At 36.0% G+C, this 23,476-nt stretch overlaps 1 protein-coding gene across 1 annotated transcript in view; it reads right to left on the reverse strand.

The window, feature by feature from the left end:
• The window catches only part of CATSPERE (catsper channel auxiliary subunit epsilon), a 177,140-nt gene that overhangs the window by 82,161 nt on the left and 71,503 nt on the right, over positions 1-23,476 (reverse strand). Inside the window, exons 6-8 of the mRNA XM_044674979.1 lie at positions 19,930-20,053; positions 16,065-16,142; positions 5,978-6,084 (exon numbers count right to left, since the gene is read on the reverse strand). Of these exons, the coding sequence (XP_044530914.1) occupies positions 5,978-6,084; positions 16,065-16,142; positions 19,930-20,053 (309 nt within the window). The remainder of the gene's footprint in view (positions 1-5,977; positions 6,085-16,064; positions 16,143-19,929; positions 20,054-23,476) is intronic.

A 23,476-nucleotide genomic window follows, 5' to 3' on the forward strand; every position in this document is an offset into this window, starting at 1 on the left:
ATATGGTGGGAGGGTAAGCATCATCTCTGGATTGTCTCTTAGCTAGTTTACTTATATCTCATAGGTTTAGGTAGCTAGGCTACTCATTGGTCATTCAGTGCTAACGGCATCAGGCTTTAAACATCATTCATCAACAATACACAAATTGGCTAAATACCAACAAGAAGATCAACTCTTAAATCAAATCATCTTTAACTGAGGTAAACCAACAAATAATCAGAGTCAGGCCTTAGGACTGACCAAGGCAATCTGCTTGGTAAGCTTCAAAAAATCAGCTTCTCCTGGAACTTCAGAAGATTTAATATAACTTCATTAGTTGGACAAGGTTTAGGATTCATCCCTAATCCATCTTTCCTCAATATTTATCCCATCCTTTCCCTAATCTTGTTTACCATCATTAAACTAGTTATTATAAAGAAGCTGATACTGACCTGATCTGTACTGAACATTCCAAGGGGGAAGTTGTCAGTTAACACGTCTCCTTTACATCACTGGAGACATCTAAGAGCTTATTGATCTTCTGTGTTCAGGATTAACAAATTGCAGTCAGAAATAATATTACTCTTGAATTCATCTTAAAAAATTACATTCATTCATATAGCACTGAAAGTTGAGGAAAATCATCTTCTTCCTCATTGGTCAGTTGTAAAAGGTGGAATCAGTTGAGTGAAGTGTCCTGTCAGCGGATTTCACCACAAACCACATTCAGCTGCAGAGTTGCTTACTTAAAGTAAACTCATTTACCATCTAAATAGGAGGTTTCACAACCTCCTCAACAACAACTTCATTCACCTTATTTTTACACATGTTAAAAAAGACTGTCCCCAAGATGATTAAGTTGAATAGATTCTATTGGGAAGAGCCACCCTTACTATAGAACTATAAAAGTAAACTATTATGTTCATCCCTTTTTGTCTTTTCCTTTGTACCTGTCTTCCAGAATGAAGCCCTGATGAATGGAAAGGTGGAGGTGGTGGTAATTAGATAATGGCTGCCTTGGCACAGAACCTCATGGTAGCTATGTGTGTCCATTTATTATTTTATGGGCATAGGTCAGAGGTAAGAATGCAAAGAGTGGACTTTCCCTTCATGGTCCAAGAGATGGGAGCAGCTGGGGAAATGGAGGAGTGTCCTGGATAAATCACTTGCATAACCATAGAGGACAGTCCTTGGATAATGTCATCCTTTAGCAAGTCCAAATTATTGGGTGAGAGTAGAGCCCAGTTTAATGCAGGTTGTGCCCCAGGAAGACATTGGGGTAACTGAATTGGCTGAATTCCTTAAAAAGAATAGGCCAAATAGAAAAGGAGGCACAAAAATTCACTAAAGAAAAGAACCTTTTAAAAAAGCAGAATTGGCCAATGGAAAAAGAGGTATAAAAACTCATTGAAAAAATAATATCTAAAAAACTAAAACTGGGTAAGTGGAAATTACTGACTTCATGAGACTTCAAGAAACAATAAAATAAATTTAAAAGAATGTAAAATTTTAGAAGAAAATGTGAAATATCTCTTAAAAAAACAACTGACCTGGAAAACAGATTAAAGAGAGTTGATTTAAGAATTATTGTATTACTGAAAGGCAAGATCAAAAAAAGAGCCTAGACATCTTTTTTTTTTAAACCCTTACCTTCCATCTTTGAGTCAATACTGTGTATTGGCTCCAAGGCAGAGGAGTGGTAAAGGATAGGCAATGGGGGTTAAGTGACTTGCCCAGGGTCACACAGCTGGGAAGTGTCTGAGACCAGATTTGAACCTAGGACCTCCCATCTTTAGGCCTGGCTCTCAATCTACCAAGTCACCCAGCTGCCCCCTAGACATCATCTTTCAAAAAATTATCAAGGAAAACTGACCTGATGTCTTAGATCCAGAGGGCAAAAATTATTTCTTCTATCTATTTGAAATATTTTCTCTGTAGACTGAGAGGTCTACAATCTGACTATAATATTGCTGGGAGTTTTAATTTTGGATCTTTTTAAGGAGGAATTTGGAGGAGTCTTTCCATTTCTATTTTGCCTGCTATCATTTTAGCCAATCTGCTAGGTGTGAGGTGGTAACTCAGAGTTGTTTTGATTTGCATTTCTCTATTAGAGATTTAGAACACTTTCTCATGTGCTTATTGAATCCATCTGGTCCTGGGGATTTTATCTTAGGGAATTCTTTGATGGCTTCTTCAATTTCTCTTTTTGATATGGGATTATTTAAGTATTCTATTTCTTCTATGGTTAATCTAGGCAATTTATATTTTTGTAAATATTCATATCAACTAGGTTGCTATATTTATTGCCATATAACTGGGCAAAATAGTTTTTAATGATTACTTTGATTTCCTCTTCATTAGAGGTGAGGTCTCCCTTTTCATCTTTGATACTGTTGATTTAGTTTTCTTCTTTCCTTTTTTTAATTAGATTGAAAAAACAAATAAAATTGACAAAGTACTGGTCAAAGTACTAGCTTCTAGTCTTATTTATTAATAGTTCTTTTACTTTCAATTTTATTGATTTCTCCTTTAATTTTTATAATCTCTAATTTGGTCTTTAACTAGAGATTTTTAATTTGTTCCCTTTCTAGTATTTTTTATTTGCATGCCCAGTTCATTGATCTTTGCCCTCTCTAATTTGTTAATACATGCACTCAAGGATATACATTTCCCCCTGAGTACTGCCTTAGCTGCATCCCACAGAGTTTAGAAGGATGTCTCATTGTCATTCTCTTCAATGAAATTATTGATTGTTTCTATGATTTGTTCTTTAACTGGTTTTGGAGGATCATATTATTTAATTTCCATTTGGTTTTTTATTTGCCTGTCCACATAGTATTGATTCTAAGATGGAAGGTAAGGGTTTTTAGAAAAAGGGAGGCAGTTTCAGAAAGACATGGCCAGACCTATATAAACTGATGCAAAGTGAAGTGAGCAGATTCAGATCACTGTCCACAGTAACAGTAATGTTGTAATGCTGATTAATTGTAAAAAGTGTGGCTACTGCGACCAATTCAATGATGCAAGACAATTCCAAAGGACTCATGATGAGAAAATGCTATCCACCTCCAGAGGGGGAACTGATGAACAAAATGAAGTATAATTTTCTCCCTTTCTTTTCTTTTTCCCTTTTTTAGTGTGTGATGAGACTAAGATGGAAATAGGTTTTTGCATGATTTCACATGTATAATTGATGACATATTATTTGCTTTGCTAGTGGGTGGGAGAGAGAGAAAGAATCTGGAACTTACAATTTCAAAAGAAAAGAATGTTTAAAATGAATAAATTTGTATTGGAAATAAACCAAAACCCTTCCCAATAAGATCGTGGTTAAAGCAAGTATGTCTATTATCATCACTGCTACTATTTAATATTGTACTAGAAATGTTAGCTGTAGTAATAAGAACAAAGAGACATTGAAGGAATTAGAATAGGCAATGAGGAAACAAAGTTATCAACCTTTGCAGATATAATGGTATAGGCTAGAGAATTTGAAAGAACCAACCAAAAAACTAGTAGAAATAATCAACAACTTTAGCAAAATCACAGTATACAAAATAAACCCACAGTAATCATCAACATTTCTATTTACCACCAACAAAGTCCACCAGCAAGAGATAGAAAAGAAAATTCCATTCAAAAGAACAACTAGACAATATAAAATACCTGGGGGTATGCCTACTAAAACAAACCCAGCAACTATATGAACACAATTATAAAACATTCTTCACATAAAGTCAGACCTAAATGATTAGAAGAATATTAATTGCTCATGGATAACCCAAACCAATATAATAAAAATGACAACCCTACCTAAATAGGTTTATCTATTCAGTGCCATACCAACCAAAACAACCAAAAAATTGTTTCATAGAACTAGAAAAAATAACAAAATTCACCTAGAACCATGTTGGCAAACCTATGGCACACATGCCAGAGGGGGCTACTCCCTTCCTCCTGTTCATGCACACCTGAAGACATTTCTTTCATCACATGCTTCTCTGCCCAGCAGCCCAATAGGAGCAGTTCTTCCCTCCCCTGTCTGGGGTAAGGGGATGGCTCACATATGGTGTGAGGGTTGCAGTTTGGGCACTCAATCTCTAAAAGGTTCACCATCATTGATCTAGAATAACAAAAAGCCAAGAATATCTGGCAAGGGAATCAATGAAAAAAAATGAAGGAAGGAGACCTAGAAATGTCAGACTTCAAACTATAAAGTGGTAATCATCAAAACGATTTGATACTACTTAAGAATTAGAATAGTGGATCAATAGAATGGATTTTAGGTAATCAACATATGGCAGCTAACATCCATACCAACATGGTTTTCTATAAACCCAAAGACCCAACCTTTTGAAGAAAGAACTCACTATTTGACAAAAAATACTGGGAAAGATGGAAAACAATATGGCAGAAACCAGGCATAGATCAACATCTCACTCCATACAACAGAATAAAGTCATGGATATGGATCCATAAATGGATACTTGATCTAGGAATAAAGGGTGATATCATAAACAAATTAGGGGTACATGGAAAAGTTTACACATCAGACTTCTTGATAAAGAAAGAATTTATGACCAATCAAGGCATGGAGAACATTATGAAAAATGAGATGGATAATTTTTATTACATTAAATTTAAAAAGATTTGTACAAACAAAACCAATGTAATCAAGATTAGAAGGGAAACAACAAACTTGGGAAATTTATAGCAAGAATCTCTGACAAAAGACTCATATCTTCTATAGGAAGCACTTTCTGATCAACTAAATATTAGTGCTAATTTCTTCTAGTTATACATAGCATATATAACTATCCTGATGTAGTATCACCCCAAGAAATTTTGTTCCTTAAAGACAGACTATATAAAATTTTGTTTTTTGAAACCTTAAAATCTGGCAAAGTATCTTGTATATGGTAGGTACTTAATAAAATGCTAACTAGACTGGACCATAATCACTGATCTGCTGGAAGCATCTCAGAGCCTTACTTGAAATTTGCATTCTCCACTCTCCTCCATCATCTTGCAAAAGTAAGCTAAGTAGTTGAGAAAATTGTGATCCAGGCCCAGAGATGGGAGGTCCTGGTTTCAAATTTGACCTCAGACACTATCTAGCTATGTGACTCTGGGTAAGTCACATAAGATTGGTCAGTACAAACTCATTTATATATGGCCAAATCCAGAAGAAATAAAGTCATAACCCATCCAGATGAAGACTCTTGGCCACCTATCTACCACATATGCATCCTCCATTCTCACCTCTAACTTTGGGTTTGTTCAAATCAATAGTATTTTTACTTCTGGAAAGGTCATGTTAGTTGATTCCTTTGTGGATCAACTCACTCTCCCTGTGAACTTCTCAGACTAAAACTCTCATCCCTATGGCTACCATTCCTCTCTCTCTGTAGCATCCTCCTTTTAGAATGTAAATTCCTTGAGGACATGGACGGCCTCCTTTTTGTATTTGTTTTTTTTTTATTTTTATTTTGAATATTTTCCCCTAGATACATATTTTATGTTCTTTCCCTCTCCCCCAAGTCCCCCTAACCCCTTTAGCCGACGTCCTTTTTGTATTTGAAACCCCAGCATGTACCACAATTCCTGGCACATAGCAATTACTTAATAAGTTTTTTTTTATTATTTAATTAATTCAGCTAAGATTTTGGGAGCTATCCTGAAATATCTAGACTCGTTGTCAATCTGGATATAAAAGATGAATTCCTGAATTGAGGATTTAGGAATTGCTATACAGTGTTGGAAATACAACCAAAATATATGAGTTATAACTTCTGAATGGGAGACAGACTTATGGTATAATTAGAATTTCCTTTTTGTGCCAAAGGATAGTCAATTCAAACATCTATTATTAGACCTAAAATCAAATTAAATCAAATACTCCTGGGAATTTTAAATTCCATCATGGAAGTCTATCTAGTTTTAGTCTTGTTAAACTTTACAAAAAATGATTTGCATTTGAAATATTTAAATGAAATACCCTTCTTGCTCAGAAGTTCTTGGAAAGTATTGAACGTGATTAATTGTTGACTGAAAAACAGGCTCTTGTCCCATACTGATAAACTGCATGCTAAGTGTCTTGGAATTCTGTGAAAATAAAGGAAAATAAACTTTTGATTATGAAATATTTTAATTTTAAAATCACAACTCAAACTTCTAAAATTTCAGAGTTATATACAAGGTACCATAAGAAAATATTTTAATTAAAAAATAAACTCTTACTTTCTGTCTTAGAATCAATACTGAGTATTGGTTCCATTGCAGAAGAACAATAAGGGCTAGGCAAACAAAGATGAGTGAACTTGCCCAGGGTCACACAGCTAGGAAGTGTCTGAGGCCAGATTTGGGCCCAAGTCCTCCCGATTCCAGGCATGGTACTGTCATGCCTGGTCACCTAGGTGCCTCAGAAAACATTTTTAAAACAATATATATTAACATAAAAACATACTTTAAAACTATTCATCTGAACATAAAGCATTTAGCTTTTAGTTTATTCCATCAACCAAAGTAAAAAGAATTAATTTAATAATTAATTAATTGAATTTATTCCCATCCTAACCAATCATCCAAATGGTTTGTTGCTTACTTGTGAATAAGAAATAGGATTTCTAAGTGGTTAAAAATTAGAATATTGGCTGAACATAGAAATGATGGAATAGGAAAGAGCTATGATAGAATATGAAAGAGGGAATACAACAGCAAGAGGAATGAGAATCAAGTCCATAAGGAGAAAAGCCAGCTGATGGCAAATGGAAGAACCATATGCCTTTTAATGACTCCACAAGGATCATATGATGATTTCTGGAGGTGTGTATTCAGTTGCTTGAAGTGTTAGAAGATCCACTTGTTGTGAAGGACAATTGTGGAATTTGCTTCCCACACAACTCTACCACTTTTTTCACCCATTATCACCCAATATCCCTGACTCTGTCCCTTCCCTACTGTGCAAGTTCCTAATGTCTCACTTTCCATACCAAGTATTGGTTTTTGAGGTAGTGATAACCGTGATACAAGAGTTGCCAATACTATCACAGGGTATTCATAACTGCACCCCCTTACCACTAGCCAAATCACTGGGCAATGGCCAGTAAGTAAAAAACTGTACTTCCATTTATATTTTTAATAGACTAGTACAAGACAACAAGATGTGGAGGGCTTAGATGGCATTTGCATTGCAGAAATCACTATTTTTCTCTCCAAGCCTTATTCCTGCTATCTATGGCACTGCTATCCTTCCAGTCTTTCAGGTTCATAACTTGGGAGTCATCCTGGATTCCTCACTCTCTCTCACCCTAGGTATCCGATTTAGTTGCTAAGTCTTATCATTTCTACTTCCATAAAATCCCTTCTATCAATATTACTTCTCTTTTCTCTCTTAGCCACTACCCAGTTTAGACCCTCCTGTTTTTGCCTGAACTACTGAAATAAACTCCTAGTTGATTACCTTTTGCCTCAAGTCTCTTCTCTCTCTGACCCATCCTTCATAGTTGCCAAAGGGATTTGTCCTGGAGTTCAGGCCTTTATTCCCCTACCCAATGAACTCTTGTGGTCCTGTTTATTCTAGGATGAAATATATATATCTTTGATTTTTAAAGCCTTTCACAACTTGGCTCCAAATTATTTCTCCAGCCTCCTTATATAATATTATCCTTCTTACTTTTTATGGACCAGCCACATTAGCCTTCTTGCTATTCCTCATACAAAACACTCCTTTCCCTTTTTCTGTATCTTTGCTTTGGCTTTCCCCCATTCTTAGAGTGCATCATAAATGGTTACTATTTAAAGAAATTAAAACATGGTTTTTGCTGTAAAGCTGTTATGTTTTTTGGTTGTTGTGATTTATTTATTTTATTATGCATCTTTTAATTAAAACATTTAAAAATCATTGACTTGATTAGCTATGTTGATCAAATGAACTGATTAATTAAACAGTAACAATTATTATTTCTAAATCTACCTTAACCTCCCAAGATCAACACAAGGAAATAATTATGCTTACTTCTACTTTAATCTAGTTTTTAATCGCTATTCAAGAAATGGTTAGTGAAATCAGAAGGGGAATAATCGTGGTAATCTCTTGTATCACACAGAGGTTTGCTGGTTATCTCCTCACAAAGTACTTCCAGGAGTTGCTGAACTTGAAAGAAAAAATATTTCAGATTTGCTGACCTCTTTTTGTAATGACAAGTGCTACCAGTAGTATGCTGCCCACCAGATATCTATAAATTTATACCTATAACTCTCAATAACTATCAAATAAGCATACAATCTCTCCTTTCAAGGCATAGGCATGTGCATATATACATTCACATGTGTATATAAAATGCATATACAAACTCATACAAATGTAAACAGATAGTCATGTAATATATACACACATATGCCTCAAAGTAAAAGGGTAGGGGTTGGGCTGAAGAGGAATGCTATGAGCTAGGTATTAAACTTTTTGAAAAAGGAGGGAAGGAAGGGAAATGACTTTGATCCAGTAGGTAAACAAAATAAATGCAACCAGGATCTGGATAAGCTATGTGGGTTCAAAGGAACCTCAAAGAAGGAAAGGTTACTCAGTTAGCAGAAGGAGGTTCTGAAGATTGTAGTGGGGAGTAAGGAGGATATTTGAACTGCTCCCTAGGTAGGAGAGAGATAAAGATAAGGGAAACTATGTCCAGAAATGCAACATTAAGAGAAGATGGTCTGGGAAGAAGTGCTTTGTAAGGAGAAGTAAGAGACAGAAGAAGTGCATTAAACAAGTCTTAGATGAATGGATCTAAATCTTCTTAGAATCTCATATGAGGATAATATTAGAAATTAAGTCTTGTTACATTAGTCTAGAGCAGTGGTTCCCAAACTTTTTGTCCTACTGCCCCCTTTCCTGAAAAAATATTACTTAGCCCCCTGGAAATTAATTTTTAAAAAATGTTAATAGCAATTAATAGGAAAGATAAATGCACCTGTGGCCATCACCACCCTCCTAGATTGCTGCAGCACCCACCAAGGGGCAGTGGTGCCCACTTTGGGAATCACTGGTTTAGAGATAAGAAGTAGAGAAGCTGGCTTGAGAAAGAATTAATGTTTGAAACAGATCTGAGACAGTATGCGTGGGAGATGTAACAGTTTTTCTGTGGCACTTGCTCTCTTGGAGTGGCAGTGTCTCTCTCTCTGAGTGCTGGGAGCAGATAACATCTTTTCTCTCTCCTCGCTGTCTGAAGATAGAACGAAAGGAGGGAAAAGCTTGAAGGAGCTAAGTGATTTCCTTTTCCAACTTGGGAAACACTAGCAATGGTCAATTGCTGTTTCAAAGATTGTTTTATCTCTGAGGAGACCAAAGAAAGACCTGGTCTTTGGTTTGGACTCTGAGGCTAATAAAGGTTCAGAGTCCTAACTTGGTTCTTGCTGAGGCTCAGCTAAGTGACCTTTGTTATTTTATAACTTGGAGACAAAGTTGAGAATTATATACTTCTTATAAGGATAATAGTGTTAGTTTATTGTAGAATAGGGAAATTTGGGTTAGTCAGATCAGGAAGGATCAGTGTAGCCTGTGAAAATAGGAGAAGTGGTTCCTTGCAGAACCAGGGAGTTTTATTTGGGTGGAGTTAGAATCCCTTAGAGTTAGAAATCCTTTTATATCCTTATATTCTCAATAAATAGTTTATTTTTGTATAACAAGAGTCTCCTTAGAGTCCTTGCACCTGGCCCCGAAGAGAGTTCACTTATGAGCTTCACTTCACTTATACAAACCGAAGATGCTTTGTAAGCACGACAGAGTATCAAATCAGTTTATATCCATAATCAATTCATTGAGTTATAATTTTTATATTTTTGGTGAGTTAAATAGGACAAAGAACCAGAAAATCTGATTTTAAGGGACCAACTGTCAACCGTGACAGTTGGAAGCATTATCACAGCAGGGGGTCCATTGAAGCAACAGCTAGAGCTGACAGTTTTACTGTGAACTGTAGTAACAGTGAGCTGAACTCTAGGTGGTTACAAAACCCATCTCTCAGTCATATTGATTCAAAGGTTCTGTGCTCTCAGAAAAGCTGGTGAATTAGCTGCATAAAATCTCCATGGGACTTTTTCTATTAGATATGGCTTTTCTGCCAAATCTCTTTTTCTCTATTATACTTATACATATATATATATATGTATATATATATATATATATTTATGTATACAAAATTCACTTGCCTATGACTTTCTAATGCCATTACTCTCATTGACACTTCTGGAACTAATCTCTTATCTCCCTGTGCTACTATTGGTTCTCTTGTGCTTTTACATAATGATCAAATCTTTGGCAGTCATTTTTAAATATTTGAAAGCAAACATCAAGCAAGCTAATGCAAAGAATGATCTAACATTAAAAGTGAACTACCTAGAGACTAAACTAGATAGAATGGAAACTCAATATGAGGAATTACTCAAGGCTAAAGGGACAAAGGCAGAAAGCAAAGAACATGAAAGCAACTAAACTAGAGGGTGCAACTAAATCAGATAAATCAACTAAATTAGAAATGGAAATGGAAGCATTGAAAAGCATTGTTTCCTTTATGGGAGGTACCCATAGTGTCCCCAGAGTGTGGTATACTGAATCTCATATGTCATAAAAGATTGCACAAGCTGATATAGACAATTTTAAGAAAAAAATACCCCCCCAAAATTAAGAAGAACCAATGGGAGTTGTAAAGCAGTTCAAGTGCTTAATTAAGCTTTATAATTTTTCTTATTTGGACTTTGACATCCTTATAGATGAATTATTGACAAAGAACAAGAAACAGCAGATTATAGAGGACACTAATAGGAACCCTCAAATTGCCAATTGGCCAACCAAGGATCCTGGGTGGGAAGCTAACTTGTTTGTGGCGTACAGAGACTAAGTTACAGCCAAGGAGGCAATAATTGAAACTATGAAGCAAAATTCCAGACACCCAGGAAACTGGTCTAAATTTGAATGCCCAAAGCAGGAAGTGGGAGAGATTCCCTCCACTTTCCTTGATAGAATTATTGACTATACAGAAAAATGGGTTGGGTTGGATATTTTAACAGAGGAAAATGTAAATCACATTCATAGGCAGTTTGTGAAAAAAGCATGCCCTGTGATCTGAAATTATTTTCCGTTTACTGTCCAAATTGTTTATTTTTTTTATTTTTTAAACCCTTAACTTCTGTGTATTGACTTATAGGTGGAAGAGTGGTAAGGGTAGGCAATGGGGGTCAAGTGACTTGCCCAGGGTCACATAGCTGGGAAGTGTCTGAGGCCGGATTTGAACCTAGGACCTCCTGTCTCTAGGCCTGGCTCTCAATCCACCGAGCTACCCAGCTGCCCCTGTCCAAATTGGTTTTGATGAAATTCGGAGAATTGCTAATTATATTTTCCAAGGTGAGAAAGACTAGGCAATCAGAAGAGGAAAATGATATAATTGATAAATTAACAAAAGAAATCAGAGAACTTAAACAAAAACTGAAATCCAGTGAAGTACAGGAAAAAACAGTAGCTGCACTAAGAACTTATAGACAACCCAGAAATAACTACAACCCCAGACAATACAAAAAAATCACAATATGTTATCTTTGTGACAGATCTGGTCATCTCATGTCCTTTGGACAAAACTTCAGGGGAAACTGAGGTAATAGATTTAATTGCTTTAATGGATTCAGACAAAATGGATATGGAAATTATGAGTTTAACAACAGATTCAATAATGGGTTTAATAATGCATTCCAGTATGGGAGACCAAACTACCCAAATTATTTTGATACTGGATGCTACTATAATTCACAACGAGCCCCAGACCTGAATTACATACAAAACTATATCAAATTAGGTGCTCATCTAAAATATTCCCAGGTAGCTGGTGGAATCCCCAAAAACTCAATATGCAAAAAGGTGCAATTTCATTATGAAGGTGCAGTTAAAGATCTAGTATATGGAGAAAATGGACTAGGGAAGTATGGGCAATGAGATAAGAACTAATGAAAATGATAAAGAGATTTTAAAGACATGGCAAATTAGTAGAGGAGAAATCAATGAAGAATTAGAGAATGAGGAACAAGAACAAATGTTTAGTTTTCCTGATCCTAGTGTTTTAGCTCCTGTAATACTTGTCCATTCTCTAGAAAATAGCACAGATCCCCATGTAACCTTAAAAATAGGAACCCAAGTTTATGATTGTCTCTTGGACACAGGTACTTCCAAATCTGTGTTGCAGAAATCCCCTGAAGAGTGCAAAGCAGTGGGTTCAATGGAAGTTGTAGGTGTGATGGGAAAACCACAAAGAGTAAAGAAATTAAAACCAAGAATGGTTTCACTTAGACTTCTAAGTGTAGAACACTCTTTCCTCTTAATGCCAAATTCCCTAATGAATCTAGTGGATAGGAATATTCTTTGTAAATTGAGAGCAACCATAGTATGTACACCAACTGGAGATATTTCTTTGAAACACCCAGAAGAAACCCTGAAACTTTTCCCTATATTATACCTGGATACAGTAGAGTCAGAGGTGGGAAGGAAATAGCATCTGTCAGATACCAGATGATATTCCAGAAGGCTTATGGGCTACAGATTCTACAGATATAGGTTTATTAAAATCAGCACCCCCTGTTAAAGTACTGACTAAAGGAGGTCAACCACCATTCATTCCACAGTACCCACTTAGTAAAGAGGCCATTGATGGGATCACCCCGATAATAAACTCATTATTGTAGCAAGGCATAATAATGCCATGCATCTCTGAACATAACACCCCAATTTTACCTGTTAAAAAACTGAAGCTAGATGCCAAAGGACAATTCATTCAAGATTTAAGAGCTGTTAATGATCATGGAGGTAAAATCTTATCCAGTTGTATCAAGTCCTGCTACCATCCTTTCATCTATCCCAGGTCATGCAAAATATTTTACTGTGGTTGATTTATGTTCTGCATTTTTCTCAATACCAATACACAAAGACTTACAGAAGATAACAGTATTCACGTGGCAGGGAAATCAATATTCATGGTCCCGTTTGCCACAGGGAGCCTGTGAAAGTCCTTCATTGTTTTCCCAAATCTTAAAGATTTGAAAAATATCCAGTTTGAGGACAGTAAGCTCATTCACTTTGTAGATGATCTACTTCTAACATCACCATCTGCAAAAGTGTGCCAATGTGATAGTAAATGTCTTCTGTGTGAGCTCTACAAGAGGGGACACAAAATATCAAAAGCTAAACTTCGATGGTGTTATCTTTGCATAGAGTATTTAGGGTTCATGCTGTCTGAGGGGTCCAGAAGCATCTCCCAAAAAAGAGTAGTAGACATACAAAAGCTGAGTGCCCCTAAGACCAAACGGCAACTCGGTGCCATCTTTTTTTTTTTTTTTTGCAGACAATGGATACCCAATTATGGTGAACTTACGAAACCACTGACTACTTTAATGAAAGACACTGAGAAAGACCGACTGAAGCTAAAACCAGAGCATTTGCAAGCAATTGCAAAGTTAAAGGAAACAATATTATCAGTTCCTGCTCTTGGTATCCCTAATTATTCAAAACCATTCTCACTTTCTGGCTACAAGTGAAAGAGAACAGCTTCAGGAGTTTTGACCTAGAACTTAGGACGAAACCAACATATTATTGCATATTATTCCAGTCAACTAGATCCCATAGCAGCAGGAATAGCTCCATGCTTAAGAGGAGTGGCAGCAACTGCATTGCTTGTTACCAAATCTGCAGATTTAGTGTTAGGCTGCCCATTGACAGTTTATTGTTCACATGAAGTCAAGGCACTTCTACAAAAGGTCAGGACAGGGGCAGCTGGGTAGCTCAGTGGATTGAGAGCCAGGCCTAGAGACAGGAGGTCCTAGGTTCAAATCTGGCCTCAGACACTTCCCAGCTGTGTGACCCTGGGCAAGTCACTTGACCCCCATTGCCTACCCTTACCAATCTTCCACCTATAAGTTAATACATAGAAGTTAAGGGTTTAAAATTAAAAAAAAAAAGGTCAGGACACAGGCATTTTCAGATCAATGCCTGACTAAATATAACATAGTGTTTTTGGGGAATGAACATATAACACTTAAGAGATGCAACACCTTAAATCCAGCTACAGTATTACCCAATTAGCTAACATAGGAGGAACCATTGCACAATTATGAAACTGTAGTGCATTAATAGAAAGACCCTGAGAAAATCTGTCAGACACACCTTTTGACAACCCTGACTTGATCTTATTCCCAGATTGATCATTATAAATGCAGAATGGAATAAAATTTACAGATGCTACAGTAGTAAGTGAATTTGAGATCCTATGGTTTGCTTCACTACCTAGAAACCCAAGTGCTCAGGGAGCAGAATTAATTGCTCTAAAACACGCATGTGAGTTTGCAAAAGACAAATGTGCAAATATTTTCACTGATTCCAAGTATGCATTTGAAATTTGCCATGCTATCAATTCTCTCTGGCTTCAGAGAGGATTTTTAACATCTAGCAGGAAAAAAAATCACTCATGCAGAAATAATTTGAGAATTAGTGTCATGTCTCCAACTAACAAAGGAGTTGGCAGTGATTCACTGCAAAGGGCATTCTTTAGGACAAGGCTTAATTGCCAGAGGAAATCGTAGGGTGGATATAGCTGCATGATATGCTGCGTAAAATGCTCCATCTTGCTTTATGAATCTCTCTGTTAAAGATACCACAGATTTAGAAAAAGCATATAATGACAAAGAGGTTCAGAAATGGAAGCAAAATTTTGGAGCTAGAAAAGAAAATGGGATTTGGATAGTGTCAGTGGGAAAACCAATTCTTCCAAAAGCATTTTACTTTTACATCTGTCAAGCAATACACACAAAGGGTCATTTTGGGACACAAGTATTAATCGATACTGTTCAAAAGAACTTGGATAGCTCTGGGAGAATTAGCAGTGTGTCAAATAATATCTGCTCAGCTTGCTTTGTATGTACACAATTCAATCAAAGCATATTTAAGCAAAAAGCTTTTGGTGGTTGTCCACTAGTTTTTCTCCTAACTTTCTGGATTTCTTTCTTCACCATACCCCAAGAAGTCTTCTCACTTTGGGATTAAGATTATAATAGATATGAAGAACCTTTTAACAAGAATGATACAGCAAGAGGATGGAAATTCAGGGAATTGTGGTCTTAGAAATGTAGAATTTAAGATCATAGAGAAGGAAGCAATTTTCAGAGATGGTTAAATCTAAAATGTGAACACTGATCATGATCATCTGAGAGGCCAGTGTTAGAGGGTCCCTCAATGTCAACTGGTGTCAATACTGACACCAATGGCAAGGATTAGTGTAACAAGGAAAACTGTGAACCAGGTAGGAAAAGATATGGTGTCATCAGGTATATACCATGTTTCATTTAGCATGAGAATATGTAAAAAGTATAGGGAAAAGTGAGGACGAAAGGGAGCTTACAAACAACAAAGCAGGCATTCTAGAGAGTACAGTGGAAGGGACAGACCACTGAATTTAAACAGAGGAATATGAGAATACAAGTAAGGATATCAAGAGAAAGGAATTTTTATCTAGGTATCCATTTTGGATCAAAGGAATTAGAGCAATAGGATTAAACAAGGATAGAGTAGTTGCACTTCTTAATTAGCAGTTTTTAGAATAAAGCACAGACCAAATGGTCCCTTGTCAGCGAAGTCTTAGAGAAGATTCTTGCTACTGGCTACTAGATAAGACTAGACAACCTTTAAAGTTGTAGCCAACTCTAATATATTTCATTCTGGATTTACTTCGGGATGAACCCATACAGGTATCTGTTAACTGTTGTTAAAGGTGGTTTCAGGGCAAACAAAAAGGATATTTATCAAACATTTCTGGGAAATGTTTATTAATTTTTGGAAATCTGTTTCCTTTTTTTGGGGGGAAGCATGTTAGCCATATAGTTATAAATTATAGAAATGCCATACATTGTGATAATATATTCTATTGTCCCAGAGCACCATGGGTTCAAGTCTACTACCCAAAGAGTGTTTTTGCATTCTCTACGAGAAAGAGAATTTGTCATATCGACAGCAACTGCAAGATAATTATATTTATAAAATAAATAAATAGTAATCTTACCATGGAAGGAATTGCTGCAGTTTGTGACAGCTCAAGAGGACTTGAATTTTCGGGATCATATATCCATATCCGTATATGCTACAAAATAAAAGGTAGATTTTGGCATTTTTGGAAAATGCCATTACTATTCCAACCCCCATAATCCCAATTACACCAAATGGATAGAGACGGCACCTCTAAATATCGGGAGTTTGACACTGTAATTTGTAATTTACCTGAAGCAGTGAAGGTGAAGTTATTGGCTGAGGGTCACAAAGTCAGCATATTTCAGGTCAGATCTTTGAGGATTCCTGACTCAAAAGCCCAGTTATCTAGACACTATATTACACTCTCTCTCTAATATATGAAATATTATTTTATGGAAGGATTTAAACTGAATAGCAACATCTTAATTTGAAAATGAGAAAATTTCTTACATGATTTCTCACAATGATATAGCCTACATAAAAATCACTAATTATATTATTTTCTCCTTTGTATTTAAGGGATACCATGGATATTCCAGCAATGGAGAGACTCTCTAACATGTTACTTTGAGATTTCATCTCTGATTAGGCTGTGTCACTATTAGGAAAAAATTAAAGCTCTGTCTAGTCAAGAGATCGAGCATATAGGCCCCAAAATAAGCTGAATCCCAAGAGAGAGGAAACAAAATATGAAAAGAGACATTATGCTAATAATCTGTTTAGGCGTCAAGTAAGTAAAATACACTTAGAAATTAGAACATAAAATATGTTGTATATGTTAAAAGTAAGAGTTTCTTGACCTAAGAAATATTGGTGCAAAAGTAAGGCATACTCACATTATGATTATGTGTGAAATTAGTGAAATAATGGTATTGAATGTTTACAAGCAGATTTTTATATATTCATCTTCACCCCTGCAAAAGTATGTTTGCTCCTGACTTACCAATTATTAGTGTAATTAAAATGTGATTGCCTCAAATTTCCTTAAACATATGGTCATTTCCTATATTTCTGGCTCATTAAAAACAACAATAACAAAAGAACATGACAGGTCCAATTATAAGTTTTGGTTCCAAATAGTTGTTCCTTAATTTTTTTCAGTTCTAGATTTTAAATGAAATATTGTAACTTTTAGACTTCTGTTATTGTGAAACTTTTTGGTTTCAGGACCACGTCACACTGTTCAGAATTACTGAGGACACCAAAGAGCTTTTGTTTATGTTGGTTATATGTATTCCTATTTACTCTATTAGAAATTAAGACTAGTTAAAATACTTATAAATTCAGTCAAAATAATTAATAAACCCATTATATACTAATACAAACAACATGTTTTTATGGAAAAAAACTACAGTTCCCAAAACAAAATTAGCAAGAAGAGAGGTATGGTTTTACCTATTTCTGAAAATCTCTTTTAAGGTCTTGAGAGATGTTTTAGTTGAAGTACATAAAGAAAATATGATCTCACACAAGTATGGGTTGAAACAGGGAGGAGTGTTTCAATAGCAAAAAATGTATTATTATAAGAACAGTTTTGAGAATTCCTTGAGAGGTCGTGAGGATCTTAAGAGGTCCACAGACCACATTTTGAGATCTGTTATTATGATATCAAGTTTTACCTGTCTCCCCTAGGCACAAATTCTTTAAAAAATTAAATCAGTGCCTTGTAACCTACTGATGCCATTTCAGAAGGACGTAGAGTCAGAAGTGACCTGGTTGTGGCAATTTCATCTGCTGTTCTATTTGATCCTTCCTGAAAACTGATTCTAGCACTTTGGTCTTCAGATCTTGGCTCAGACTTCCAGAGTCTCATTTTGATATTCTACCCTAGACAGTGTACTTTCCTGCCTACACTGATCTCAAACTTTTTATATCTTACTAAGTCTTTGCTGACTCATCCAGATTCTACCTTATTCTCCTTGTTCCTTCATTTTAAAAATAAATAAATTTGGACAAATGCTAATATCTAAATATATAAACATGAAAAAGAAAAGAGATGATAAAGATGAAAATAAAAAATTATTTAAAACTCTATTTTATATCTATTTTTATATACATAGTTATGTCATAACTATTTAAATGAAGAGATCACAGTCTACATTACTGGAAATCAGCCAAAGGATATAAACTCTGTGCTTACATCTTTTTTTTTTTAAAACCCTTACCTTCCATCTTGGAATCAATACTGTGTATTGGTTCCAAGGGAGAAGAGTGGTAAGGGCTAGGCAATGGGGGTTAAGTGACTTCCCCAGGGTCACACGGCTGGGAAGTGTCTGAGGCCAGATTTGAACCCAGGATCTCCCATCTATGAGACCGAATCACTCTGCTTATATCTTAGAGATAATGATAATAGCTAGCTTTCTTATGGCACTTTAAAATCTTTCTCACTTTATCTTTCTAAAAATCCTGGGAGGTAGGTGCTATTAATTATTCTCATGTTATTAATGAAGAAACTAACAAAAGTTAAATTTCCAAGATCACACAGCTAGTCAATGTCTAAGACTGTATTTGAACTTGGGTCTTCCTGACTGCAAGTTCACTTCTCTGTTCAGTGTTCCAAATAGCTGCTTAGAAGGAGCAGACAACTGAAATACTGGGAGAGGTAAGAAATGAACAAAGTGCTTGGAGAGAGGAAGTGAGGGAGTGTTAGAATAAGGGAAGTCAGTCCAGAAAGCACAGACAATGCTCAAAAATGAAATTCTAAAGACACCATGGGGAACAATTCTAACAAAGAGGAACAATGGAATTTGTCAGAAAGAAACCAATGTGGATACCCAGGGAAGTAGCAAGCCAATTTGGATTGTTAAAAAAGAAAGCATATAGGAGATGGAAGTAATTGATCAATGTGAGATGAATGAAAGTCTAGAGCTCAGAATGAGAAGGGACTGGCAAAGGAACCTCAGGGTAATTTTCAAAGGGTGTTTTTTTTTCTCTCCCACTTATATTGGGAAGAAAAGGAGGATCCAAGAAGGGACAGGGCTTCTCCTGGTTTGTGACCCATAAGTGGCCATGATATGATGCTTTGTGAGAGGTATCATCTGTAACCTGGCAAGATGTGAAAACATTATACAACAAGAGGCAAGCCCTAACATTGGTCTGAGTCATGGTGATAATACATGTTGAAAGGTGCTAATGAATGAATAAATAGCAGAAGCAGCTGATAAAAGAAAAATGAGGAGATATGCTTTTGTTGGATTGGATGATAACAACTGACCCTAGAAGGAAGGCAAAGTTTTTTGATTTCTAATTTGTTCCTTTTATTCTGAAAAGGAAAGTAATTTACACTGGGGGGAAAAAAACAGAATAAAAATGACTAACAAAAAGCTGTATGACCATAGTAAGAATCACTTGGCTGCTCTGGTACAAGTCACTAAGCCTAGATGAATTTCATTCTCAGGTCCTAGAAGATGTGATTGTTGAGTCACTCTGAGTCATATTAAAAAGATCACCAAGGAGAAATGGAGTGGGACCAAAAGATTAGAGAAGGGCATATCCCAATTTTCAAAAGGGGAAGGGAACAGAATCTAAAATCTTAAGAGATTTAACTTTGATTCCTGGTAAATTCTTGAACCATTAAAGTGAAAGATGAAAATCTAAAAAGGAAAGCAAAGATTAAAAAGAGCCATCTTGGCTTGCTCAAGAAAAGATCCTATCAGACTAACTTTATTTCCTTTTGTGCCAGCATTTCTAAACAGATAGATAAGAGGAATGCTTTGCATATAATTTACTTAGATTGGAACAATGCTTTTGATAAAAGTGTCTTGTGCTATTCTTGTGGAGAAGATGGAGAAATGTGGGTCAAATGGTGGGTCAGATAAAAAATTGATGGGATAGCATTTCTCACAGAGAAGTTGTTAATGATTCAATGCCAATATGACAGGAGATTTCCAATAGAGTACCTTCAGGGATCTGTGCTTGGCCTTGGGCTGCTCAACATTTTTATCAATGACTTGGATAAATGTGTTGATGATATGTCCATCAAATTTGCAGATGACACAAAGCTGAGAGGGATAGCTAACATAGCTGATGATAGAGTCAGAATCCAAAAAGATCGATAGGCTAGAACATTGGGTTGAATCTAATAAATTCAATACTGATAAATGTAAAGTCTTACACTTGTATATGTGAGGAGTAAGCTGAAACAGAGTGCCAGGCCTGGAATCAAGAAGACTCACCTTCCTGAGTTCAAATGCAACTTCAGACACTTACCAGATGGGTGACTGAGTAAATCACTTACCCCCATTCGCTTCAATGTTTATCATCTATAAAATGAGCTAGAGAAGTAAATGTCAAACCACTGCAGAATCTCTGCCAAGAAAACCCCAAATAGGATCAATCAAATATGACAAAAAGTAACTGAACAATGACACTTGTATATAAAAAAATCAACCTCACATGGACATGCAGTTCTGAAAAAGACCTTTTTGCTTTAGTGAACTGCAATCTCAATATGAAAAGACAAAAAATATATTGCCATCTTGGGTGGCATTAAAAAGGGTATAGCTTCCAGGATTTAGGAGGTGATACTCTGTCCCCATCAGTTTTGTGTTCAGTTCTCTGCATCATGATCGAAAAAGGACATTGATTAGTTGTAGAATGCCTAGAGGAGAGCATCCAGAATAGTGAATAATCTTGAATCTATGTCAAATAAAAATTGACTGAAGTAGCTGGGCATGTTCAGCCTGAAGAAAAGGCAGCTAATGGGAATTCATAATTGTGTTCAAGTATTTAAAAGATGATCACACTGATGGAAGCTAGATTTGCTTTATTTGGCACCAGAACCAGTGGCAAGTTCTAGGGGAAAGTTATAAAGAGGCAAATTTAAACTTGATGTCAGGAAAATCTTCTTAATTTGAGCTGTTCAAAAGTAGAATGAAATGCTTTGATAAGTGATGGATTCTTCTTCCTTGGAGGTCTTCAAGTAGAGACCAAGTGATTAATTATCAGGTATATAAAGTAGATATTCCTTCTATGTATGCATTGGATTAGATAGCCAGTGAAGTCCCATTTAATACTCAAATTCTGTGATTTTCTACTTCCATGTTTGGGCAGAATTGTGGTTTCTCTGATGTATTTTCTTCAACAACACAGCCCGCAACCCACTCATGCCTTCCTATCTTGTGGTTGTCTATGTTCACTTGTAAATACTCAAGGTGGAGGATGAGGTCTATCTAACCCACATTCTGTAGCCTTACTCTAGGATTATCTATCAAGTTATTCCTTGCTAATGATATGGGACCAATCTTCTCCAATCATGTATCTCTTATGGTGTCATTTAAGTTCTGCAAAATTCTTCATTGGCAGCATGTTACTTATTAACTCTTATTGTGCATCTTTCCACTAGTTTCTGGATAGCCTGCAAATTTAAGTCTTGAGACACTATGGTCTAAGGCAGGATTCTAACACAGGTCTTCCTTAATCCCATTCCCATTCTTTACAAAGGAGTAGGGACAGCTGCTGAACTATGCAGCAATTGTAGAGTGACTGCAGATATCCCTGCAGCCAAGAACAAACCTGGTGACATCCAAACCTTTTCTCATTTTCACTCTTACATTCTTCCAAGAGAGCAATGAGTTTTATTTTCCATCTTTGTCTCCAGTATAATTTTGTTTCTGTTTTGCTATTTGTTCCTATTTAAAGAAATCAGTTTCTCTTAAGATCCCATGGTCATATGTTTCAGTTCTGATTGTGTGTATGTGTTTGTCTGTAATTGTATGTGTATATCCTTGGAGCTGTTAAATGTAACTGAGTGGAACATGGATGTCAAAGCATACAGAAGAGTAGTAGGAAATTTTATATGGCCACATATAGTCACCAGAGAGACCAAGATAGATTCTTTAATAATTGGAACTACTGTCTGGGGGCTCAAGATGAACTAAAGCAGGAGTTCTTAAACCCTTTTCCTCATCCTCTCTCTATAGCCTTGATCTCTTCTCATCTGCTCTGGAAAATTGCATCCACAATTTCTCTTTAATTTCTTCCAATTGATTCTTCTGGTTCCTTCTCTGTTCATTACGAACATGCCAAAGACACCTCTAGCCTTAAAAAAGAACAAAAAAAAAACCCCTCACCCCTCTCATGATTAGCTCCCATGGGTTTAATTATCATTTTGATGCTTTTGCTTTGAACCATTTGTGTTCTCAGATGATTACTACAAGCAAGCACATTAATAGAGACTCATGAGCTATGGTTTTAAGAACCACAGAGTAGCTTAAACCTGGGATAGCTTTCCTTAAGGGGACTCACTTAGAAGATAATCATATAATGCAATCCTATATAGCCAAATTCCTAAAAGAAAGTCATTGAAACCTGATGCCTCTATTTCTTTATTCTTCACTCCATCAACAATCAATTATTAACTACTTACTTTGTATCAGACATTATACTAAGTGCTATTATAATAGGAGCAATATTTCTTAGGATCTTACCCTGAGGCTGCACTAGCATTTCCTAAGAACCTACCCTATGAAAACTGCACTCATTTTTTATTTAAAAGCTATGACAAAAAACCCACTATGACAATCACCTTGAGTTTTAATTGATTCAGAGTATTACTACTACTACTACTACTACTACTACTACTACTACTACTACTACTACTACTACTACTACTACTACTACTACTACTACTACTACTACTACTACTACTACTACTACTACTACAACTACTACCCTAGTATTTATGTACTACATACCATGTGCCAGGTACTGTGCCAAGCACTTTTTTGATATTATCTCCTTTGAACTTTACAATAACTCTAGGGGGAAGATGCTATATAATCCCCATTTTACAGATGAGGAAATTGAGGCAGAGTTTCAGTCACTTCCCCAAGGTCATGTTTGAGGGTGGATTTGAATTCATGCTTCCTAAGATCCAGGCTGTTGACCCATCTTCATGAGAGCTTGATAAAAGATAGGGCATAAGTAGTTGTTTCCTTCAGATTACTAACTGGCAGACCAGAATGACCTATACTGTCAAGCTTTGTTAGGCTGAATCAATGCTGTACTCTCAATTGACTGCCCTTCCTGCATTCTGATTATCTTGCTGAAACTTGCTATAGTCAAATAGACCCCCCTTTTGTTAACTGTTAGATGTTTTTACAAGGATCTCATTTTTTTTCTAGTCTCCAAAAACCTAGGCTAGAAAAAGCAAAAGCAAACTCTGCCCTCAATTAGCTTAAATTCTCACACATCTCAATCCCTTGAAATCTGGTTTAGGACGCTAATATTTGGGTGAAACTGTACTCTGTGAGGTTACTACTAATAATATCTCAAGTGATAATCCACTGGTCTTTTTAAGTCTGACTAATTTTTATCTCATTATAGCCATTTACACTGATTACTGTCCCATTATCTTGAATGTGCTCTCTTCCATCATCTTCTTCTGGTTCTCCTACAAATGTTATTGCTCTTTTTTGTTCCACCCACAAATCCTCTATATATACC

This window comes from Gracilinanus agilis, chromosome 4 (genome assembly GCF_016433145.1).
Source record: "Gracilinanus agilis isolate LMUSP501 chromosome 4, AgileGrace, whole genome shotgun sequence".
Classification (NCBI taxonomy): Eukaryota; Metazoa; Chordata; class Mammalia; order Didelphimorphia; family Didelphidae; genus Gracilinanus; species Gracilinanus agilis.